The 26,469-nt window shown below is 46.4% G+C and overlaps 1 protein-coding gene across 3 annotated transcripts in view; it reads left to right on the top strand.

Moving 5' to 3' along the window:
* Positions 1-1,621: 1,621 nt before the first annotated feature.
* Positions 1,622-26,469, top strand: part of slc31a2 (solute carrier family 31 member 2) — a 47,363-nt gene continuing 22,515 nt past the window's right edge. For all 3 annotated transcript variants that reach the window (XM_070862788.1, XM_070862787.1, XM_070862789.1), the window contains exons 1-2: positions 1,622-1,750; positions 7,756-7,822. In XM_070862788.1, coding sequence (XP_070718889.1) covers positions 1,745-1,750; positions 7,756-7,822 — 73 coding nt within the window. In that variant the 5' untranslated portion in view covers positions 1,622-1,744. The remainder of the gene's footprint in view (positions 1,751-7,755; positions 7,823-26,469) is intronic.

Raw genomic sequence — 26,469 nt, 5'->3', positions numbered from 1 at the left:
ACTCTGGATCAGTTCCTATGGACTGGAGGGTAGCAAATGTAATACCGCTTTTTAAAAAAGGAGGGAGAGAGAAAACAGGGAATTATAGACCGGTTAGCCTGACATCAGTAGTGGGCAAAATATTGGAATCAATTATTAAGGATCAAATAGCGGCGCATTTGGAAAGCAGTGACAGGATCGGTCCAAGCCAGCATGGATTTATGAAAGGGAAATCATGCTTGACAAATCTTCTCGAATTTTTTGAGGATGTAACTAGTAGAATGGACAAGAGAGAACCAGTGGATGTGGTGTATTTGGACTTTCAAAAGGCTTTTGACAAGGTTCCACACAAGAGATTGGTGTGCAAAATTAAAGCACATGGTATTGGGGGTAATGTATTGACGTGGATAGCGAACTGGTTGGTAGACAGGAAGCAAAGAGTCGGGATAAACAGGTCCTTTTCAGAATCCTCATCTCGGTCCTAAATGGCTTACCCCTTATCCTTAGACTGTGACCCCTGGTTCTGGATTTCCCCAACATCGGGAACATTCTTCCTGCATCTAACCTGTCCAATCCTGTCAGAATTTTATAAGTTTCTATGAGATCCCCTCTCATTCTTCTAAATTCCAGTGAATATAAGCCGAGTCGATCCAGTCTTTCTTCATATGTCAGTCCTGCCATCCCGGGAATCAGTCTGGTGAACCTTCGCTGCACTCTCTCAATAGCAAGAATGTCCTTCCTCAGATTAGGAGACCAAAACTGAACACAATATTCCAGGTGAGGTCTCACCAAGGCCCAGTACAACTATAGTAAGACCTCCCTGCTCTTATACTCAAATCCCCTAGCTATGAAGGCCAACATGCCATTTGCCTTCTTCACCACCTGCTGTATCTGCATGCCAACTTTTAATGATTGATGTACCATGACACCCAGGTCTCGTTGCACCTCCCCTTTTCCTAATCTGCCACCATTCAGATAATATTCTGCCGTCCTGTTTTTGCCACCAAAGTGGATAACCTCACATCTATCCACATTATACTGCATCTGCCATGCATTTGCCCACTCACCTAACCTGCCCAAGTCACCCTGCAGCCTCTTAGCGTCCTCCTCACAGCTCACAATGCCACCCAGCTTAGTGTCATCTGCAAACTTGAAGATATTACATTCAATTCCTTTGTCTAAATCATTAATGTATATTGCAAATAGCTGGGGTCCCAGCACTGAACCCTGCATTCCTCTGTTCATTGTTCGGGTGTTGACTGGTGACTGCCCTTTCACCACTCTATACTTTTAAACTTTTCATTTCCCTCTGTGGGAATAGGGCCTGTACTGTTTGTTAAAAAGCAATCACTTATCCACTTTAAATTCAATTTCAATCAGTAACTCTCAAATAGTAAATGAAATGCTCTCAAATGCGATTATACTAACTTTCGCTGATTTATTACATTAATCTGGACCACTAAAAAGGGGGGATAGAGTGATTTGAAACTGCTTTGGTATTACTGCGGATATAAGATTGTACAAAACGTAGTTCCGGATTTGAGGAACTACAACTCCCAGCCTCCAGTTTCTCGATGGAACAGAGGGGGAGCCTCATATGATCGGTTAGTTTCAAGTGACAGATGGAACTGTGCCAGCACAATATGCAGACCAGGGGACGGCGCAGCCCTGGTGTGTGGTATGTGAAGGGCTGTTTATATTCTGCAAACCTCAAGAAAGTAATTTTTTCCTGCAGAATTATTGAAAAGACACGAAACCAAACACGATGTCTGTAAGTATCAACATTGTACAGAAGGCGTGAGAGGAAACAAATAGATTTCTTGAAGTAGGTAAAAGTTTCTTCAATCTCTTAACAGATCTCCTGGACCTTCCCACCCATTGTGCCGGACACGGGATTAATTCTAATACTTATGACATGGCGATTCTAGAAACTGCTTTTGATAATTTGATAAAACAATCACACAGATATAATTTTCATAATTAAATGTCTGTTTTTGTGAAAGATATTGCGATAGGGGTTTGAATTGACGAGTGTACCAGAACTCTCTCCTTAGGTTTCGCTGTAACTAAAATTCACACGTTCTCCCACAGGATGACTATAAATAGAAATCTTAAATTCGACCCAAATTGGAAGTTAGTTCTTGAGGGATCCAACTCATAAAACAGGCCTCTGGGACTTTTGTTTAAAAGACTTTTTAAAATAAATATCTCACTTCCTGTTTGAAAACATTTAGCAATTGTAACAATTTAAATTGCACAATCACTAAATGAGGAATCAATAACAACAAATAACTTGCATTTATTTATAGGCTGTAATATTGTAAATAAAGATACCGTGACAACGGTTTATTTTTACTTTATTCAGCTCGGGTTGTCGTTTAATGTTGGGTGTTATAGATTTTTGAGTATTCAGAACCAGTCTTGCCGTTACTATAAACCTTATGATGTCTTTTACAAGACCGTCTTTTTTTTAAAGTCACCAATATGTGTACTGATCTACCCGATGAAATATTCCTGCACTACCAATCGTGACGAGTTTTTAAACAAAACAAACTTTTTTTTAATCTTAAAACCAACTTGAACGACCCTTGTAAAGTTCGATCTGCGGGATGTCTGAGGTTGGAACTTGTTGTCACGGATGTTCGCTATAATCGCTGATCTCTCAGGGTTCCGTGCAAGCTCCCACCCCAGGTCACTGGCTGGCGGACATAGGGTTAACAGCGGCACAGTTACAGGGCTGCAGCTGTCATCTCCAAAGCTCCATCTTCACCTTCCGTACAATGGACTTGTAGGACGTGCAGTGCAGATGTACTGCTCACTGGAATTTGTTTGGCAGGAAGTATGGTGAAAGGAGAGCGAGATCAGATCTTAGCCCCAATTTGAATATCTCTGGTGAATGATAGGGTGTAAATGGAACTGGCACTTGAGGGGATTGATTGAAGAGTGGCTTGGGGTAGGGCTTTGTAAACTCTAATGCTGCCCTCTGGTCAGCACCAGTGCATATCATGAGCCCCGGTGGAATGCCCATCAGCTATGCCACGGCTGAAGCACAGATGAGGACGCTGGCCCTTCTGGCCAATCCAGCCCACTGCACAAGTGACATAGGGCAGCTCCAACAACAAATTTCACTTATACAGCCCCTTTGACATAGAAACACATCACATGGGGCTTCACAGAGGTGTAAGGAAAATGGACAGAGCCAAATAAGAAAAAGCAAGACTTACATTTATATAGCACCTTTCACAGCCACCAGACGTTACAAAGCACTTTGCTAGGAGGACCCACCAAATCTTGGTCAAAGAGGTGGATTTTGCAAAGGGCCTTGAAGGAGCAGGGGGAGGTGCAGTGACAGAGCGTTCAAGGAAGGAATTTCAAAGAACGGGAGTGGATGTGGCTGGACCATTTACAGGGCTATTTCACGAACCAGCACAATGCCACCTGAATCCCACTTGGCTCCAACTGATACCCAGACAGCACATTTCTTCTACTGGGGAATCACCAAAGAAGTCACAGGATAGGGGTTAAATGTTGTAACAATGCCCCAGGACTAAGGGGAAGCAGTTTAGGAAAAGACACTGACAGCATTGAAACATCCAAAAATATTCAGTAAATCTGTTGTGTTCTATTTGAGCTTTGAACTGATAGAGGAGAACAAGGTAGAAGCGCAGCAAACGATACCCAGTGCAAATTCTCATATTTAAATCCCTATATGGCCTTGCCCTTCCCTATCTCTGTAACCTCCTCCAAACCTACAACCCCCTAATGAATTGTATGTTCCTCTGACTGGCCTCTTGAGCATCTACCTCCCCTTGCTTCATCATTGGTGGTCCTGACTTCAACTGCATCGGCTCCATGCTCTTGAATTGCCTCCCGAAGCTCCTCTGTCTCTACACCTCTCTATCGTCCTTTGAAACCCACCTTAAAATGTACCTCTTGGACTAGTGTTTTGGTCACCACTCTGAATATCTCCTTCTTTGTGTCTGATTGCGCCTCTGTAGAGTGCACCGGAATGCTATATAAATGCAAGCTGTTGTTGGTGTACCAATGCTGGTGGAGGACGTGCAGAGAACAAGTGATGCAGAAGGTGCATGGAGCCACTTTCTCAGTGTCATGTGGACAGCATGATTCCTCATAGAGGCAGCTCAGGCAGTTAACTGAATGTGTCCTTGTTGAACATCTTGTGCACCCATCTTCTTGGTCAGTGTCTTCATTCTGCTCTAGCCTTGATTGTAAGTTGGCCATTTGTCCTCAATGCTTTGTCCTCAATGCTTTGGCCTCTTTGTTGTGAAGCATACAGCAGGCAAGAATAATCTTGCTCGAGGCTGCACTGTAAGGCAACTCTGATCACTTGACGCATCTGAAATGTTGCTTCAGGATGTCAATAGTGAGCAAGTATAATGAGTCTGGTCACTGCATGGACTTTGGAAGGGTGTTATTAGCCATAACTGAAGATGATAACTTTGATTAACCAGGAGTAATTCATGCACTGCAAAAAAGTGAGCAAAAAAGTTGGAAAGTTGCAGGCTCCCCCATTGAAATATTTCTAAGTAGTGTTGTATTGCTAATGAAGGAAACATGCACTGACGACAAATGGCCAATTCAGGATTTCAACAGCAGAGCCAGTGAGCTGAGGAACTGGCATTTTTACTGCCCACATAAACACAATTCCTACCGGTGGAAGGACTAAAGTTGATAGGAATTTCAAGGCTCTAATGTTTGATGCAAATCCAATTTGGTCTTTAACGTGGCAGAGTTCAGTGGAGATTTTTAGATTCGAGAATGCCATGCCCTTTTATTGCTTTAACATACACCATTCCGGGCTGAGATGGAGGGAGGATGATCTGCTTTTTTTGTTTATTCATTCAGGAGATATGGACATCGCTGGCAAGCCCAGCATTTATTGCCCTTCTCTAATTGCTCCTTGAGAAGGTGGTGGTGAGCCACCTTCTTGAACCACTGCAGTCCCGTGTGGTGAAGGTGCTCCCACAGTGCTGTTAGGGAGGGAGTTCTAGGATTTTGACCCAGCGACAATGAAGGAACGGCCGATATATTTCTAAGTCAGGGTGGTGTTTTATTTGGAGGAGAGCTTGGAGGTGATGGTGTTGCCATGCGCCTGCTGCCCTTGTCCTTCTAGGTGGTAGAGATTGTGGATTTGGGAGGTGCTGCCGGAGAAGCCTTGGCGAGTTGCTGCAGTGCATCTTGTAGATGGTACACACTGCAGCCACGGTAGTGGAGGGAGTGAATGTTGAAGGTGGTGGATGGGGTGCCAATCAATTGGGCTGCTTTGTTCTCAATGGTGTTGAGCTTCTTGAATGTTGGCGAAGCTGCACTCATCCAGGCAAGTGGAGAGTATTGCAGCACGCTCCTGACTAATGCCTTACTGGCTTATATCATTGTTACTGCAAGACCAGATACAAGAAATATATGAGAGCTGGTGCGACTGATTCTGCATACCCCCATCACATCTCAGCCCCACCCCCTCAATCGAGAAGCTTCCTTCAGTACCGCCCATGGCAGCACTGAAAGAGATACTTTAAGCTAATGTTGTTTCTCCATGTCGTTATTTCAGATTTTCAGCCTCATGAAAGAAAGACTTGCATTTATAGAGCACCTTTCACGATCACCGGATGTCTCAAAGCCCTTTACAGCCAATGAAGTACCTTTGGAGCAGAGTCACTGTTGTAATGTGGGAAACGCAGCAGCCAATTTGCACACAGAAAGCTCCCACAAACAGCAATGTGATAATGACCAGATAATCTGTATTTTTGTTATGTTGATTGAGAGATAAATATTGGCTAGGACACCAGGGTAACTCCCCTGCTCTTCTTCAAAATAGTGCCATGGGATCCTTTACATCCACCTGAGGCCTCAGTTTAATGTCTCATCTGAAAGACGGCACCTCCAACAGTGCAGTGCTCCCTCAGCACTGCATTGGAGTGTCAGCCTGGATTTTTTTGTGCTCAAGTCCTTGGAGTGGGACTTGAACCCACAACCTTCTGACTCAGAGGCGAGAGTGCTGCCCACTGAGCCACAGCTGACACACCAGATAAGAGGACTGACATGAGCTGTCATCAGATGATAATTCCATTGACGTAGTCAGTGTGCTACGTCACCAATGGACATATGATTATAGTTAAAAAGAAATGAGATATAGTATCAATACTTCTTCAAAGTTACATTTATTTCTCCAGAAAATGCAGCCTACCTCATTGAGCACACTTGCAATAGTCCTATAAAACTAAAATATGTTTTTTCATCGGGTTAATGCTTGCAGATATTGAGATCATGCTCCAGAATTATTCCTGTTAATATATTGAATAATAGCTACTTTTAAATTTCCATAGTTAATGCTTCCCATTTCGGATTTTGTGTCCTGACGAGTGGGGGGCGCGGTGGGGGGGGGGGGCGCGAGGGGAGTGGCGGAATGTGCGTTGCTTTCATGACAAACCTTCAGCTTCTACTTCTATACCACATGATTAAATCAGACACAAGGGGAAGATGCAGGGGAATACGTTGTTCCTATTTATTATAATCTACATGATTAAATATTGAATGGTTGCATCCCTCAAAAGACAATACCACAGAAAGGAGTTACGGCAATCTTTAAAATCTAAACATAATGTTCATCTTAAATCTATTTTAAGGCTGTGATATTCCTTGTTTTACAGTGTATTCATTAAAGCCAAGATTCATTTCAGTGGTAAAGCTCTTATCTATGGAGTGTACACAACTTTATTTACACAAAAACAAAATATTTTTTATTCATTCATGGGATGCGGCGTCACTGGCAAGGCCGGCATTTATTGCCCATCCTTAATTGCCCCTTGAGAAAGTGGCGGTGAGTCACCTTCTTGATGTGGATGCAGGAAATCTGAAATAAATGCTGGAAACACTCGGCAGGTCACGCAGCATCTGTGGAGAGAGAAGCAAAGTTAATATTTCAGGTCGATGATCTTTCATCACAACTGGAAGATGTCAGAGAATTTTGGGGGAGGCTAATTCAATCTAACCATTATCCCCTATGAGCATAAAGCACAAAACTGCTTGTAATTTTGATATTGAATTGGCAGTCTCACTCATAATCTGTTTTTGCGCAGAGCAAAGGACAGTATGCGGGTCTGAGCATTCAAAGGCACCACTCTGTTAAATGGTGGGCACTTTCAGAAACTGTGAAAGAAAATAAACATGGCTAAAGCAATAAAGAAATGTGGCTGCCATCTTAACACAACTGACTTTGCCTTTGCTGTTTTTGCCTTGAATTACGTTCCTCTTTTCACCATATTAAAGTCCTGTGGGAGAAAAATGTTAAGTCCATGCAGGTCCCAACAAGCCTGAAGTTGGCACATATCCACTTAAAAAGCAATAGCCACTCAATTGTTTCATCAGCCCTATCGTATGCTGAGAAGGTGAGCACAAGTCAAGTTGAGTACTATGAAGACCACTTCAAGAGGATTGGTCAGCTGCAGGAGTGCACCAGGTAAACAAGTGGCAGCCATGTTTCTTCACCTCTGTGTCGTTATTAGTTGGAGATCCCCAGTATCCGTGGTGCTAGGAACTCTGCACAGATATCATTCAGAACAAATGCAGTTGATCTCTTGGTGTAGAAACATTGCATTTCTTGGTATTGCTATTTCACATTTTGAGGAATGGTAAAATGTGTCCCCTCCAATGTAATGCCTGGGAAAATGTACCCTTCCCCAAGATGTTGAAGACGAAAATTGCTATCATTTCACAAGCAACTATTTGACATAGTTTATCTTTTCTTCTGTGTCGCAGATGCATTTTTTCGTGTCTGATCGGGTGATACTACTATTTGACTTCTGGAATGTCCACTCTGTAGCAGGTACTGAATTTACTCATTGCAACAGACGATTCTGAAAAAGTGATTTGTGTTTACCTCTTTCTAATGCTGGAAATACAGAGGAGTTCTAAAATTATACTTTTCTAAACCATTAATTTTTAACTCTTGTGCATGTACCATACATTTTATGGATTTGTACTGCTTGTAGTTGCATTTACTTAAATGAATTTGTTTCTGCTCCATTAAAGAAAGAGAGAGAAAGACTTACATTTCTATAATATATACACAAAAATTGCCGGAAATACTCGGCAGGTCGGGCAGCATCTGTGGAGAGAAAAACAGAGTTAATGTTTCAGGTCGATAACTCTTTGTCAGAACTGGACAAAATCTATATCTATCTCAGTCTTGAATATATTCAGAGACTCAGCATCTACAGCCTGCTGGGGCAGAGAATTCCAAAGATTCACAACCCTCCGAGTGAAGAAATTCCTCCTCATCTCTATCTTAAATGTTCGACCCCTTATCCTGAGACTGTGACCCCCAGTTCTAGACTCCCCAGCCAGGGGGAAACAACCTTTCAGCATCTACCCTGTCAAACCCCCTCAGAATCTTGTATGTTTCAATGAGATCACCTCCCATTCTTCTAAACTCCAGAGAGTATCGGCCCATTCTACACAATCTCTCATCGTAAGACAGCCTCTCATCCCAGGAATCAATCCAGTGAACCTCCGTTGCACCGTCTCCAAGGCAAGAATATTCTTACTTAGATAAGGAGACCCAAACTGTGCACAGTACTCCAGGTGTGGTCTCACCAAGGCCCTGTACAATTGGAGCAAGACTTCCTTACTCTTATACTCCAACTCCCAGCAATAAAGGACAACATGCCATTTGCCTTCCTTATTGCTTGCTGTACCTGCATGCTCGCTTTCTGTGTTTCTTGCACAAGAACACCCAAATCTCTCTGAACACCAACATTTAAAAGTATCTCACCATTTAAAAAATATTCTGTTTTTCTAATCTTCCGACCAAAGTGAATAACCTCACATTTCCCAACATTATACTCCATATGCCACCTTACTGCCCACTCAATCAGTCTATCTATATGCAGACACTTTGTGTTCTCCTCACACCTTACTGTCCCACCTAGCTTTGTATCATCAGAAAACTTGGATGCATTACACTCAGTCCCTTCATCTAGGTCATAAATATAGATTGTAAATAGCTGAGGCCCCAGCACTGATCCTTGCGACACCCCACTAGTTACAACCTGCCAACCTGAAAAAGATCGGTTTATCCCTATTATCTGTTTTCTGTCCATTGATCAATCCGCTATATATGAGACTACATTATCTCTAATCCCATGATCCCTTATCTTGTGTAAAAGCCTTTCATGTGACACCTTAACAAATGCCTTTTGGAAATCCAAATCTGCTACATCCACCGGTTCCTCTTTATCTATCTTGCTAGTTACAGCCTCAAGAAACTCTAATAAATTTGTCAAACACGATTTCCCTTTCATAAAACTACGTTGACTCTGCCTAATCATCTAATTGCCCTGATACCACTTCCTTAACAATGGATTCCAGCATTTTCCCAATGTCAGGCTCTCTGCCTCTTTTCTTGAATAGCGGTGTTACACTTATTACCTTCCAATCCGCTGGAACCGTTCTAGAATCGAGGGAATTTTGAAAGGTCAAACCCAATGCATTCACTGTCTCTGCAGCCACCTTGTTTAGAACCCTAGGATGTAGGCCGTCAGGTCCAGGAGATTTGTCGGCTTTTAGACCCATTAGTTTCTCTAGAACTTTTTCTCTACTTATATTAATTACATTAAGTTCCTAATCCTTGTTAGTCCCTTTGTTCCCTGCCATTTTAGGTATGCTTTTGCATCTTTTACTGTGAAGACAGAAACTTAATATTTGTTTAACATTTATTCCCCATAATAATTTCTCCTGCCTCATCCTCTAAGGGAACAATGTTTACTTTTGCTAATCTCTTCCTTTTTATATAAGAACATAAGAATATAAGAAATAGGAACAGGAATAGGCAATATGACCCCTCGAGCCTGCTCCGCCATTCAATAAGATCATGGCTGATCTGATCATGGATTCAGCTCCACTTCCCCACTTGCTCCCCATAACCCCTTATCCCCTTAGTTTAAGAAACTGTTTATTTCTGTCTTAAATTTATTCAAAGTCCCAGCTTCCACAGCTCTCTGAGGCAGTGAATTCCACGGATTTACAACCCTCTGAGAGAAGAAATTTCTCCTCATCTCTGTTTTAAATGGGCGGCCCCTTATTCTAAGGTCATGCCCTCTAGTTCTAGTCTCCCCCCATCAGTGGAAGCATCCTCTCTGCATCCACCTTGTCAAGCCCCCTCATAATCTTATACGTTTCAATAAGATCACCTCTCATTCTTCTGAATTCCAATGAGTAGAGGCCCAACCTACTCAACCTTTCATAGAAACATAGAAAATAGGTGCAGGAGTAGGCCATTCGGCCCTTCTAGCCTGCACCGCCATTCAATGAGTTCATGGCTGAACATGTAACTTCAGTACCCCATTTCTGCTTCCTCAACATACCCCTTGATCCCCCTAGTAGTAAGGACTTCATCTAACTCCTTTTTGAATATATTTAGTGAATTGGCCTCAACAACTTTCTGTGGTAGAGAATTCCACAGGTTCACCACTCTCTGGGTGAAGAAGTTTCTCCTCATCTCGGTCCTAAATGGCTTACCCCTTATCTTTAGACTGTGACCCCTGGTTCTGGACTTCCCCAACATTGGGAACATTCTTCCTGCATCTAACCTGTCAAAACCCATCAGAATTTTAAACGTTTCTATGAGGTCCCCTCTCATTCTTCTGAACTCCAGTGAATACAAGCCCAGTTGATCCAGTCTTTCTTGATAGGTCAGTCCCGCCATCCCGGGAATCAGTCTGGTGAACCTTCGCTGCACTCCCTCAATAGCAAAAATGTCCTTCCTCAGGTTAGGAGACCAAAACTGTACACAATACTCCAGGTGTGGCCTCACCAAGGCCCTGTACAACTGTAGCAACACCTCCCTGCCCCTGTACTCAAATCCCCTCGCTATGAAGGCCAACATGCCATTTGTTTTCTTAACCGCCTGCTGTACCTGCATGCCAACCTTCAATGACTGATGTACCATGACACCCAGGTCTCGTTGCACCTCCCCTTTTCCTAATCTGTCACCATTCAGATAATAGTCCGTCTCTCTGTTTTTACCACCAAAGTGGATAACCTCACATTTATCCACATTATACTTCATCTGCCATGCATTTGCCCACTCACCTAACCTATCCAAGTCGCTCTGCAGCCTCATAGCATCCTCCTCGCAGCTCACACTGCCACCCAACTTAGTGTCATCCGCAAATTTGGAGATACTACATATAATCCCCGCGTCTAAATCATTAATGTACAGTGTAAACAGCTGGGGCCCCAGCACAGAACCTTGCGGTAGCCCACCAGTCACTGCCTGCCATTCTGAAAAGTCCCCATTTACTCCTACTCTTTGCTTCCTGTCTGACAACCAGTTCTCAATCCATGTCAGCACACTGCCCCCAATCCCATGTGCTTTAACTTTGCACATTAATCTCTTGTGGGGGACCTTGTCGAAAGCCTTCTGAAAGTCCAAATATACCACATCAACTGGTTCTCCTTTGTCCACTTTACTGGAAACATCCTCAAAAAATTCCAGAAGATTAGTCAAGCATGATTTCCCTTTCACAAATCCATGCTGACTTGGACCTATCATGTCATCATTTTCCAAATGCACTGCAATGACATCCTTAATAATTGATTCCATCATTTTACCCACTACTGAGGTCAGGCTGACCGGTCTATAATTCCCTGTTTTCTCTCTCCCTCCTTTTTTAAAAAGTGGGGTTACATTGGCTACCCTCCACTCGATAGGAACTGATCCAGAGTCAATGGAATGTTGGAAAATGACTGTCAATGCATCCGCTATTTCCAAGGCCACCTCCTTAAGTACTCTGGGATGCAGTCCATCAAGCCCTGGGGATTTATCGGCCTTCAATCCCATCAATTTCCCCAACACAATTTCCCGACTAATAAAGATTTCCCTCAGTTCCTCCTCCTTACTAGACCCTCTGACCCCTTTTATATCCGGAAGGTTGTTTGTGTCCTCCTTAGTGAATACCGAACCAAAGTACTTGTTCAATTGGTCTGCCATTTCTTTGTTCCCCGTTAAGACTTCCCCTGATTCTGATTGCAGGGGACCTACGTTTGTCTTTACTAACCTTTTTCTCTTTACATATCTATAGAAACTTTTGCAATCCGTCTTAATGTTCCCTGCAAGCTTCTTCTCGTACTCCATTTTCCCTGCCCTAATCAAACCCTTTGTCCTCCTCTGCTGAGTTCTAAATTTCTCCCAGTCCCCGGGTTCGCTGCTATTTCTGGCCAATTTATATGCCACTTTCTTGGCTTTAATACTATCCCTGATTTCCCTTGATAGCCACGGTTGAGCCACCTTCCCTTTTTTATTTTTACGCCAGACAGGAATGTACAATTGTTGTAGCTCATCCATGCGGTCTCTAAATGTCTGCCATTGCCCATCCACTGTCAACCCCTTAAGTATCATTCGCCAATCTATCCTAGCCAATTCACGCCTCATACCTTCAAAGTTAGCCTTCTTTAAGTTCTGGACCATGATCTCTGAATTAACTGTTTCATTCTCCATCCTAATTCAGAATTCCACCATATTATGGTCACTCTTCCCCAAGGGGCCTCGCACAACGAGATTGCTAATTAATCCTCTCTCATTACACAACACCCAGTCTAAGATGGCCTCCCCCCTAGTTGGTTCCTCGACATATTGGTCTAGAAAACCATCCCTTATGCACTCCAGAAAATCCTCCTCCACCGTATTGCTTCCAGTTTGGTTAGCCCAATCTATGTGCATATTAAAGTCACCCATTATAACTGCTGCACCTTTATTGCATGCACCCCTAATTTCCTGTTTGATGCCCTCCCCAACATCACTACTACTGTTTGGAGGTCTGTACACAAATCCCACTAACGTTTTTTGCCCTTTGGTGTTCTGCAGCTCTACCCATATAGATTCCACATTATCCAAGCTAATGTCCTTCCTAACTATTGCATTAACCTCCTCCTTAACCAGCAATGCTACCCCAACTCCTTTTCCTTTTATTCTATCCTTCCTGAATGTTGAATACCCCTGGATGTTGAGTTCCCAGCCCTGATCATCCTGTAATACCAATCACATCATATTAGTTAACATCTATTTTCACAGTTAATTCATCCACCTTATTACGGATACTCCTTGCATTAAGACACAAAGCCTTCAGGCTTGTTTTTTTAACACCCTTTGTCCTTTTAGAATTTCGCTGTACAGTGGCCCTTTTTGTTCTTTGCCTTGGGTTTCTCTGCCCTCCACTTTTCCTCATCTCCTTTCTGTCTTTTGCTTTTGTCTCCTTTCTGTTTCCCTCTGTCTCCCTGAATTGGTTCCCATCCCCCTGCCATATTAGTTTAACTCCTCCCCATCAGCACTAGCAAACACTCCCCCTAGGACATTGGTTCCGGTCCTGCCCAGGTGTAGACCGTCCGGTTTGTACTGGTCCCACCTCCCCCAGAACCGGTTCCATAAGTCAACCCCTCATCCCCAGAATCAACCTAGTGAACCTTCTCTGAAGCAAGTATATCCTTTCGTAAATATGCAAAACAAAACTGCACGCAGTATTCCAGGTGTGGACTCACCAATAACCTATATAGCTGTAGCAAGACTTCTCTGCTTTTATACTCCACCCCCTTTGCAATAAAGGCCAAGATACCATTGGCCTTCCTGATCACTTGCTGTACCCACATACTAACCTTTTGTGTTTCATGCACAAGTGCCCCCAGGTCCTGCTGTACTGCAGCACTTTGCAATCTTTCTCGATTTAAATAATAACTTGCTCTTTGATTTTTTTCTGCCAAAGTGCATGACCTCATACTTTCCAACATTATACTCCATCTGCCAAATTGTTGCCCACTCACTTAGCCTGTCTACGTCCTTTTGCAGATTTTTTGTGTCCTCCTCACACATTGCTTTTCCTCCCATCTTTGTAACATCAGCAAACTTGGCTACGTTACACTCAGTCACTTCTTCCAAGTCGTTAGTATTGATTGTAAATAGTTGGGGGTCCCAGCACTGATTCCTGCAGCACCCCACTAGTTACTGGTTGTCAACCCCTTCTCCTTCCCCTACGCACCCCCCCAATCTCCTTCTCCCCCCCCCTAATCTCCTTCTCCCCCCCCATCTCCTTTCCCCCGCCATCTCCTTTCTCCCCCCATCTCCTTTCCCCCCCATCTCCTTTCTCCCCCTTCTCCCCTTTATCCCTTTCTCCCCCCCTCCCCCCTTCTCCCCCCCTCCCCCTTCTCCTCCATCCCTCCCCTTTCTCCCCATCCCTCCCCCTTCTCCCCATCCCTCCCCCTTCTCCCCCTCCCCCTTCTCCCCCATCCCTCCCCCTTCCCTCCCTCTGTTCCCCCCCTCTCTCCCTCTACCCCCCTCCTCCCCCTCTCCTCGCTGTCAGAAACACAGACACTGACAGACAGAAAATGAGAGACACACAGACAGACAGAGAGATAGAGACAATGACAGAGACACACTGAGGGGGGCATCCCAGCACGCTGTTGGAGGGCTCCCGGTGCTGCAGTCGGTAAGTAGAAAATGTCTTATTTATTGATTTAAAAAAAAAAATTATTTCTTATTAATTTTTTTTGATTGATTTATTGGTTGATTTATTGATGTATTTATCATTTATTATTGATGATGGCTCTTTATTTGTAAAACTGAAGTGTTTAATGTTTGTAAACTTCCCTTTAAACACCCTCCCCCCCCCCCCCACCATTCCCTACGCCTGATTTGTAACCTACGCCTGATTTTCTAAAGTGTAGACAAGGTTTTTTCGAGCGTACAAAAATCTTCACTTACTCCATTCTAAGTTAGTTTGGAGTAAGTTTTCACTCACGAAACTTTGAAATCAGGTGTAAGTGGCTGGACACGCCCCCTTTTGAAAAAAAATTCTGTTCCAAAGTGAAACTGTTCTAACTGACTAGAACTGGAGCAAACTAAATGACGAGAATTCCGATTTTTAAGATACTCCGTTCTACACCAGTTGCTCCTAAAAATCAGGAGCAAATCATGTGGAAACTTGGGGCCAAAAAAAGTACTTGGATGTGCACTTGAAGTGCTGTAACCTACAGGGCTACAGACCCAGAGCTAGAAAGTGGGATTGGGCTGGATAGCCTCTTGTTGGTTGGCATGGACACGATGGGCCGAAATGGCCTCCTTCCGTGCTGTAAGCGTCTATGATTCTATGATAATTCAACAAAGAAAACAATGGTCTTTAAATACCAGAAATGATCCTAGAAAGATTTAGCAAGATGATCACTTTGTATGCAGGACTGTAGAACCAGTGGGGCAATGTTGGTGATAATTGGGCCAGTTGATCTGCATTTGGAAGCAGCTTTAAGAAAAAGTATTATTTTCTGCAGCAAAGTTCCCGTATACACAAGAATATCTGCACCAGTGCCATTGATAGGAATCTGCTACCATTCTTCAAATCTCCAGGGTAAACTCTTTGGAGCTTGGTTGTGAAATGGGTATGTTCACATTATGAATGGGTAAGCAAAATAAATGCTCCAGCATGAACTAAGTAGTCACTTTTACAATAGTTTTGTACATTCATGCCTTTATTAACTTGCTAACACCACGCTGTATGTTCCCAGAAACCAGTGGGCAATGTGATTGCAGCAGTTTAAAACGGAGCAGCTGCAAGCACCAGTATTAGCTTTATATCCAAAGCAGCACAATTTGTGAGTCTTAATTCGAAACCTGAAACAACTCTCCCATTGTATAGTGTATAATGTGCAGCGTGCGCTGTACTGTGACTGTGTTTTACTGCAAATCGCCCCAAAATATTGAAAGCGGCAAAGCTTAGGCCACAGCACACAAAAGGATCAAAACAAAAGCCTATGGAAGCAAATGACAGTGGGCTACTAATTTGGTGGTGCGAGTCTGCGCCTCACACATTATAGTACAAATCAACAGAGCCACCGAACAATGGAAATAACACCAGATATTTCTGTAACAGGTAATCATGATCAACCACTGTAACAATTTATCTACATCATTAATAGTCTTACATCCATGAGGTATCATACCTCAAAGGCATTATCTGTTTGGCAAAATAAATCATGATTAGCTCAACCAATCTCTAATCCATGCTGATTGACATAAATATCCTATTGATCAACTCTGACCATTCAAAACCTGTAGAGACAAGGAGCGAAACCTTCCAATTAGTCATCAGTAACAGCCACAAAACCAACCAATCACATTACACAAACATTTTTTCCAAGGGGGCAATTTTAAACTAACCTGCCTTGTGGGAAACGGATCGGATTGGATCGGCTGCCTTTTTTACACCCCACCTGATTTCACTTCCATCGCAGTGAATCGAAAGTAAAATCAGGCGGGGTGCTGACCCAGTTTCCTGCTGGGCCGATTAGGTTAAAATTACCCTCTGAGGGCTTTGTGTGGCCACCTTAATTATACGCAAAGCCCATGATATATAGCTAAAAATAACACTGATAGCACGATACAGCTGCAAGCAATTTAATAAATCAGCAAAATATAACTGAAATCACCCACAAACATCACCTTCAAATCTTGCCTAACCTGACCACATTTCTCACCTGGAAACAATGCACATTTGGTCACTCTTCCTGCTGAGCCTGCCTCTGATGATTATCGTGGATTTGGCAACAGCCGCTTCCAATGGCCCCTATTTTCGCCACGATTGTGCGCCTTTTTTTGGTGAGCGCCGTTTTATGGCGTGAAATCCTCCCTTTCCAACTTTCCCCAACGTTTGTCATCATCATCATCATAGGCGGTCCCTCGAATCGAGGATGACTTGCTTCCACGCCAAAAAGTTCACAGGTGTTTCAATGAAGGACCTAATATTCCGGATCACGAACTACATCCTGAAGGGTGGAAGATGCCTGTGCGTGGATTGTTTTAACGTGTGGTGGCCGTTGCACACCAGCCACCACACGGGCTTGACAGAGCTAGGTCTTGGTTGAATGGCAAGGATTAACTAGGACGACTGGAGACCAGCTCTGCTGTGTGGACCTAGTGCGCGCACATATCGCAGTGTGGGCTGGCCCATGCTGTCCCTGGACCCCTGGCCCCGAACTCACGCCTCTCCTGGGCCCCGTTCACATCCCTCCACAATCACTCACCCTTCCTGCGCCCCAAGCTCGCCGCTCCTGCTGTACCTGCCCACACTCCAATCAGAAACCTGGATATTGGTGCCGTCCAATCGAGTCGCCCACAAACATCAATGTGATAATGACCATATAAATGTTTGTACACCACGCCGGCCATATGCACCAGTTTAAAAAATTTTGACGCAGACATGAGTGAAAACGAAATCGGGTGCCGTTTTTGTGCAGTTAGGCGATTTTGGCTGTCCACGATTTTTTTCAGCACGGCACACACTGCCCAAAAGCCCGAAATAAAACCCTTCTGTGAACTTAAGGAAATCGGCGCGGCACACAAAAGGACATTGGGGCCAGGAAAAAAAAGACAAAATAAAGTACAAATGCATGGACTTTTTTTTGACAGGGTACTCTGAAAATAACTTGGAAAGTAATTTCCAAGTTTTTGGAGTGAGACAATGTAAAAAACACCTATATAATTTTTTCGGAGGGAACTGAAATAACTCTGTCCAGCTGGGTTCCTTTTCACCCAAATCGCGACTGTCTGCCCCAACACAATCATTGCTGGCCGGGCTCCAGGCCCGGGTCGGGGGAGTGCTGGCCGGGCTCCAGGCCCGGGTCAGGGGAGTGCTGGAAAGGCAGGATCGTGGGCACGGCCAGACACAATGGTTGCTGACCCCGCAGGTTCCAGGCCCGGGTCGGGGGAGTGCTAGCCGGGCAGGGTTGTGGGCTCGGCCGGACACAATGGTTGCTGACCCCGCAGGCTCCAGGCCCGGGTCGGGGGAGTGCTGGCCGGGCAGTGTCGTGGGCTCGGCCGGACACAATCATTGCCGAACCCGCAGGCTCCAGGCCCGGGTCAGGGGAGTGCTGGAAAGGCAGGATCGTGGGCACGGCCAGACACAATGGTTGCTGACCCCGCAGGCTCCAGGCCCGGGTCGGGGGAGTGCTGGCCAAGCTCCAGGCCCGGGTCGGGAGAGTGCTGGCTGGGCTCCAAGCCCGGGTCAGGTTGTGCTGGCTGGGCTCCAGGCCCAGGTCAGGGGAGTGCTGGCCGAGCAGGGGAGTCGTGGGCACGGCCAGACACAATGGTTGCTGACCCCGCAGGCTCCAGGCCCGGGTCGGGGGAGTGCTGGCCAAGCTCCAGGCCCGGGTCGGGAGAGTGCTGGCTGGGCTCCAAGCCCGGGTCAGGTTGTGCTGGCTGGGCTCCAGGCCCAGGTCAGGGGAATGCTGGCCGAGCAGGGGAGTCGTGGGCACGGCCAGACACAATGGTTGCTGACTCCGCAGGCTCCAGGCCCGGGTCGGGGGAGTGCTGGCTGGGCTCCAAGCCCGGGTCAGGTTGTGCTGGCTGGGCTCCAGGCCCAGGTCAGGGGAGTGCTGGCCGGGCAGGGGAGTCGTGGGCACGGCCAGACACAATGGTTGCTGACCCCGCAGGCTCCAGGCCCGGGTCAGGGGAGTGCTAGCTGGTAAGGGTCGTGGGCACGGCTCGACACGACAGCAGAGCCCGGGCTGCTGTTGAAGCCAAGTGCGAGTTGCTGTGCTCGTGTCCGGCCGAGCTTGCGATCCTGCCCGGCCGGCACTCCTTCGACCTGTGCCTCGAGCTCGGTCAGTATCCGAAACGAGCCGTTTTGTGCACAGGCACAGCAGCAAGCTCGAAATCACCATTTGCCACAAGTGACCCAAGAAAATCATTACACAAACAAACCAACAAACACATGCGTAGATTAGGGTGTGGTCCGATCTAAGGCGTCTCCCAGCCTTGTGGATGGAAATGGAGAGGAAAAGTGTCAGTGATTTAACTATTTATCTGCATAATAACAGGTGCAATTTTTAGCATGCCTGAGCGTTGGCCATACATGGCATGCAGAGGTGACAAATAATTCAACGCTGATATCGGGGAGACAGATTGATGTCAGCGAGTCTATAGGGAGAGGCGCTCATACCTGCAACTGAGTGAAGCAGACTGCGTCCGCAGGCTGCGATTCAGAAAGGAAGTCATCACTGAGATCTGCCAACTAATCAGGGCAGACATACGGCCAAGAAGTGTAAGGAATACTGACCTACCTGTAGAAGTAAAGGTAACAGCGACACTTGCGTTCTATGCTACGGGATCATTTCAAGCTTCGACTGGGGTCGTCTGCTCGATCTCGCAGCACGCCACCCATTGCTGCATTCACTAGGTGACTGCTGCACCATATGCCAAAAGGGACCGGTTCATCACTTTCCCTATGACCACACAGGCAATGAGAGACAGGGCTGTGGGATTCTCCAGAATTTCTGGCTTCCCCAGGATACAGGGTGCCATTAACTATATCCAACATCGCCTTGAAAGCACCCTTGCAAGATTCCGAAGTTTACCGCGACAGGAAAGGGTTCCACTCCCTAAATGTGCAGCTGGTGTGTGACGATCTGCAGCGGATCATGGCAGTGGATGCCAAATATCCCGGTAGCATCCATGATGCTTTCATCCTACGAGAAAGCCTTATATCAGCGATGTTTCAGGAGCTGCCAGAAGGGTAGAGATGGTTGCTCGGGGACAAAGGTTACAGGCTTGGCACCTGGCTTATGACCCCCTCTACCCAAACCCCTCACTGAGGCAGAGTGTCAATGCAATATGTCCCACTTAATGACACGGAGCATCATAGACAGGACAATTGGCGTTTTAAAGCAGCGTTTTTGATGCCTGGACCACTTTGGAGGCTACCTGCAATACTCCCCTCACCATGTCGCTCAGTTCACTGTCGTGTGCTGCATGCTGCACAACTTGGCCATCATGAGGGGACAGGTACTGGATATTGAAGATCCTCCTGAGGAGAGAAGGAGGGATGAGGATTCTGAGGAGGCTGACGATGAGGAGGAGGAAGAGGAAGAGGAGGACCAGCAGCAGGAGGAGGAACCACCTCAAGTCGCAGGACGAGGGCGGAAGAGTGTGGGGCGACCAAGGGGACCTCTAGGCATTGCTAGTGACTTGCATCAGCGGCTAATCCGTGAACGTTTTTCTGCCCGAAGGCGAAATGGCGGCTCGATTAATTATATTGTCGCACCATGTTGACCATTGGTCTAATATATACATTTGGTTAAATTCACAAAATAATGCACTTATTCTGGTTAAATTAAAAGAACAGGTTTATTAAACATTTGTACATTTGTGCTTAACTTTATTAAAACATTTTATATCAAACTTTTTACTTTTCAATTAAGAAATATCAAGCTTTAAAATTTTCAATTAACATGTATCAAACTTTAAACTTCTCGCAAACTTTAACATTTTCAATGAACAAAACTTTATTATATCAAACTTTTCAATTAGCAAAACAAGTAACAAGATACAAATATATCTCCACCCCCATATTCCACGACCACTAGCGCGTAGTGCCCCCCTTGCCCACCCTGGTGCCTCCCTTGCCTACCCTGGTGCCCGCCCTGGTGCCTCCTTGCCTGCCCCTATGCCTCCCTTGCCTGTCCCGGTGCCCACCCTGGTGTCGCTCTTGCCTGTCCTGGTGCCCCCTTGCCCGCCCCGGTGCCCCCTTGTCTGCCCTGGTGCCCCCTTGCCCGACCTGGTGCCCCCTTGCCCGCCCTGGTGCCCCTTGCCCGCCCCGGTGCCTCCCTTGCCTGCCCTGGTGCCCCCTTGCCCGCCCTGGTGCCCCCTTGCCTGCTCTGGCGCCCCCTAGTAGACACCTTTCTGGAAGGCCCGGGTTCGTCTTGGTCTTTTTCAAGCTGTGGATCACCCTGTGGCACAGTCCCTGAGGTTAGTCTGGGGATGATTTGAGTGGCAGCAGCTGATGCCGCCAATTGATGTTATTGAATGACACCCTGGGTGTGTTCCCTTATTGCAGCAGCTACCTGCAGATTTCCGTCACATATGTCAGACATTTCCCCATCAGCTGTCCCGACAGTGCATCAAGTGCATCCACCATTCCCTCCCTAATCTGCCCCGCCAGTGGTGGTCCTATTCCTCCAGACAGAGTTGCTACTTCTCCTGGCAGTCCTGCAATTTCTACCCTCACCCCCACCCATGGTGTCCAGGAGCGACCTGGTTAGCTGTATACTCTCCCCCCTCATCCTGATGAGCTGTACCATGTCTACCTGCATTTGTGCTTCAGCTATCTGTTCCACCCTCCTTCGCTGTCTCCCACCTGTGCCTTGTTCCTCGACCCGATTGATTCCCTCTCACAGGTGTGTGTTGCTGGACCACACTGGGACCTGCGTCCTGATCCATGGGCTCCACCGGCTGCCGGTTCAACATGACCAGCTGATCAGTGGAGGAGGTGGGGTGGGATCGTCATGCTGACCTTCATCCAGATCGTCCGGCTCAAAATCAGCAAACAATTCTGGACCCTCTTCTGGAAGTTCTTCGGGTGCTACTTCTGCTGGTCCCTCTGGATCACCTTCTGCCTCTTCCTGACACGCAGCTGCTATAAAACATAACAGAGCAGAGATGTTTGTTTAGCAGCAGGGGAGGGGGCAGAGGGGGCAGGGAGACAAAAGTCCGTGGCTCACACAGCGCAGGAGCAGGGTCTTTTCAAAGACCGTGATGATAGCATAAACCGAAGCTTAGCTGATCGAAAACATCCATTAAAGCCTAGCTAACCCACGCAGTATTTAGACAACCCACAGTTTTAATTGCAGGGCTTATTCCGTCTCTTTGAGCTGGGCCCAGCGTCCACATTGATGGTGGATCTTCTCCGGTGAGCTTTAATCAGATCAGAGATCCTCTGTTCCAGCTGGCTCAATTGCAGCTTACTTTTGTGGGCCTCCACCAGTACGATTCCTGTAGTTCCCAATCTTGCATTCTTCAACGGCAGAGATGAAAACAGAACTTTTTAAAGAGAGGGTCCTTTTGTGTGGTGTACACAAACACATACATACACGCATGCACGCACGCACGCACACGTAATTGCAGTGCATACTCACTTTAACTAATTGTCCTAGGTCCTGCCACTTCTCTTTCAGCTGCCCGCCGATTCTCCGGGTGATGGTTACTGCATTGTACTCTACAGCAACATTATCCCAACGTTGAGCCATTGTAGCAGCTTTTACTTTTTTTCGCTTTGCCAGCAGATCCTATTTCCTGTCAATGATATCTACCAGGGATACCACTTCGTGTGGGAGAAATCTGACGGCCCTTCCTTCTCCTTGTCCTTCGAATTGTTCTTCCACTTCCCTCTCAGCCATAGTTTTGCAGGTTTTAATGCTAAAAATTACAGAAAGATCCAGCCAGCATGATCCCATTCGTTTTTCGCACGTACCCAGAGAGTTTTCAGCACAGACAACTTCGGATATTCGTTTGACGAAAGTCCCGATTTTTTTTTTCTGGTGCAAACATACACAAAAAAATTGTATGTTGACATGCGCGGGCGCCAAAAATGCAGCAAGTGGAAAATCGGGACGTAGATCTCAGCCTAGGACATTTATCCCAAAATACATTCACGATCTCCAGCAAGATCTTTCCTAGTTCAGGCAAAATATCAAGCACATGCGGATCCCAGGCAGGTGTCAAAGAGTTGGAAATCCTCTCTCCAACAAAGCTCTCCACCAACCTCCACTGCTAAGAGCATTAAGGATTGCTATTAAATCTGTAATTAAATGATTGAGTTTTAAACTTAATTTTATTTTAATTTCCAACCCTATTAGTAGAGACAAATTGTTAAATGCTCCTAAAATACCAAGTCAAAAATAACAGCTTTCCCCATTTCAAATGTTACTTTAATTCAATTTGTAGTCCAATCTGAATAGCTTTATGTCAAACTAAGAGCACATGGATATGCATGCTGTCATGTATCTCACACTACTGTACATAACTGTATCTTACCGTGCTATACATGACTGTAACTAGAGATGATCTGTAACCACAAGCTTACCTTACCACCAGGGGTGCACTTGCAGGAGACACTGGATACCTGTCCCAGACAGGTATATAAAGACAGGTCTCAGGCAAGTGTGGCATTCGAGAGCTGTGTAATAAAGGTGCAGGTCCTGTACTGTAGGGACAGGACTTTACAGTGACGACGAGTTTCGGGATTACAGAATCCACAGAATGGCGATAAACGACTCAGATGAAAAATACAATGCTGGAGATAATTGGGAGGACTTTATAGAAAGGCTCCAGCAAAGCTTTTAAACCAAAGACTGGTTAGGCGACGATAAGGCAGACAAGAGAAGAGCCCATCTCTTGACCAGCTGTGGCTCGAAAACATACGCCTTAATGAAGGACCTGCTGGCACCCGAGAAACCAGCAAGCAAGTCGTTTGAAGAGTTGAGCACACTGGTAAGAGACCACCTGAAGCCAGTGAGCAGCCTACACTTGGCCAGACACAGGTTCTACAACTACAGACTCTGTGTGGGCCAGAGCATACCCGACTTCATGGTGGAACTTCCGAGGTTGGCTAGTTTATGTGAGTTCTCCGATGAACTAAGGAGAGAAGTACTGAGAGACTTTTTTATTGAAGGAATAGGCCACGCAGGCATATTCCGAAAGCTCATAGAGACCAAGAACTTGACCCTAGAGGCAGCAGCACTGGTTGCACAGACATTCTTAGCAGGAGAAGAAGAAATGAGGTTGATCTACACTGCGGGTACGACAACTAACGAAACATCGGAACAAGGGGTTCACAGCGTGAAACAAGCCATTACCCCCACACACAGACAAAGACAGGAGAGCAGGCCCTCAACAGCAGGCAGTGGCGCCAGAAGCCATCAAGGGCCACATGAATGGCCGTTCACACCTCATCAACCCACAATGCGAGCAACCAACTACAAACTGAGAGAAGCTCAAGAAAGATCAGCCAGACGCAGCTCATTCCTTGGAAACAATGGAAGCGGTCTGTGCTGGAGATGTCGGGGAAGGCACTCATCAAGGTGGTGTCGATTTCAGCATGCCGTTTGCAGAAACTGCAAGTATACAGGGCATCTGGCCCGCATGTGCAGAAAAACGGCAGCTCGGCTGGTATACGAATCGGATGGGTCGGAAAGCGGACCAGAAGACGGTGGGGACAGTACTCGGGACACCGATGTACAGCGGGTCAACACAATCAATGGCCACTACTCCTACAACAAGACGCCTCCAATAATGATGAGGGTCCCACTCAACGAGATACCCGCCAACATGGAGCTGGATACGGGAGCGAGTCAATCTCTCATGAGCGCTCAACACTTTGAACAGCTGTGGCCGCACAAAAGAGACAGACCAAAACTCACAATGGTCGATATCAAACTAAGGACCTATACGAAAGAAATCATACACAAAGGGACAGTGAACCGATTTCCCCTGTGGATTGTCCCCGGAGATCTCCCAGCACTGCTGGGGAGAAGCTGGCTGGCAAAACTAAATTGGAAATGGGATGATGTTCACGCCATGTCGTCAGACTTCCTGCTCAACAGTTCTAAGTCGATTTGAACATCTCTTTCAGCCAGGTGTGGGCACTTTCAAAGGGGCTAAAGTCAAAATCTACATCACACAGGATGCTAGACCGGTCCATCACAAGGCTAGAGCTGTGCCCTCTGTGATGAGGGAAAAGATTGAACATGGACTAGATAGGCTTCTGCGGGAAGGCATTATCGTCCCAGTCATGAAGCCTGATGGATCCGTACGAATCTGTGGGGATTACAAATCTACCATAAACAGAGTCTCCCTACAGGACCAATACCCGCTGCCCAGAGCAGAGGACCTATTTGCCACATTGGCTGGAGGAAAACTTTTCTCAAAACTAGACCTCACATCTGCGTATATGACGCAAAAACTGATCGAAGAATCTAAGCTACTCACCACCATCAACACACATCGAGGCCTTTTCATGTACAATCGATGCCCATTCGGCATCAGGTCGGCAGCTGCTATATTCCAGTGCAACATGGAGAGTCTGCTCAAGTCCATCCCGGGGATGGTTGTATTTCAAGACGACATACTTATCACAGGCACGGACACCGACTCCCATCTCCGTAATTTGGAGGAAGTACTAAAGCGGTTGGATCGGGTAGGCCTAAGAGTTAAGAAATCCAAGTGCCTGTTTCTCGTGCCTGAGGTTGAATTTTTGGGCAGAAGGATTGCCGCTGATGGAATCCGCCCAATAGAATCCAAAACCGAAGCAATTCGCCTGGCACCCAAACCCCGGAATGTCTCGGAAGTGCGCGCCTTTCTCGAGCTACTCAATTACTTTGGGAACTTTATGCAGAACTTGAGCACACTCCTGGAGCCTCTCCATGTACTACTCAGAAAGGGGTGCGATTGGTTTTGGGGGGACGCCTAAGAACGCGCCTTCAATAAGGCACGCAACCTTCTATGTTCCAACAGTGTTTTAGCCTTTTTTGACCCAAGTAAAAAGCTAGTTCTTTCGTGTGATGCATCAGCGTACGGGGTCAGTTGCGTTTTACAACATGTCAATGGTGCGGGTAAATTACAACCCATAGCTTATGCCTCCAGGTCACTTTCGCGGGCGGAGCGCGGGTATGGAATGGTGGAGAAGAAGACGCTCGCGTGCATGTACGGTGTCAAAAAGATGCAACAATACATTTTCGGGGTCAAGTTCGCGTTAGAAACTGACCACAAGCCACTCACGTCACTACTATCCGAGAGCAAGGCAATAAACGCCAACGCCTCGGCGCGCATTCAACGGTGGGCACTCGTGCTGGCGTCTTACGACTACACCATAAGGCACAGACCAGGCACAGACAACTGTGCCGACGCGCTTAGCAGGCTACCGCTGGCGACCACAGAAGGGTCTGCCGAACAGGACAGTGAGATAGTCATGGCAATCAATGCCTTTGAGTCCACAGGTTCACCCATGACGGCTCGCCAAATCAGAGCCTGTACGACCAGCGACCCCACGTTATCCTTAGTAAAAAGATGTGTCTTAACTGGTGACTGGGCAGAGGCTCGCGATGCCTGCCCCGAGGAGATCAAACCTTTCCATAGGCGCATGCATGAGCTGTCGCTATAAGCAGACTGCCTGATGTGGGGCAGCCGAGTAGTTATGCCTCTGCGAGACAGAGAGGCATTTGTCCGGGAGCTCCACCGCGAGCACCCGGACACCGTGAGCCATAGCCAGATCCCACGTCTAGTGGCCTGACATTGACGCGGACTTGGAGCTCTGCGTCCGGCGGTGCACCACTTGTGCCCAACTCAGTAATGCCCCCAGGGAGGCCCCCCCGAGCCCCTGGCCCTGGCCCACCAAACTGTGGTCACGGGTGCATGTAGACTATGCGGGCCCATTCATGGGCAAAATGTTCCTCGTAGTTGTAGATGCATTTTCAAAGTGGATCGAATGCACCATTTTAAACTTGAGCACCACCTCTACCACTGTGGAGAACCTTAGAACTATGTTTGCAATGCACGGAATCCCTGACATATTGGTCAGTGACAATGGTCCTTGCTTCATCAGCGCAGAATTCCATGATTTCATAAGTGACCACGGCATAAATCACATTAAGACGGCACCA

This window comes from Pristiophorus japonicus, chromosome 20, assembly GCF_044704955.1.
Source record: "Pristiophorus japonicus isolate sPriJap1 chromosome 20, sPriJap1.hap1, whole genome shotgun sequence".
NCBI classification, from domain to species: Eukaryota; Metazoa; Chordata; class Chondrichthyes; family Pristiophoridae; genus Pristiophorus; species Pristiophorus japonicus.
This window is presented reverse-complemented; position numbering and strand designations above follow the sequence as displayed.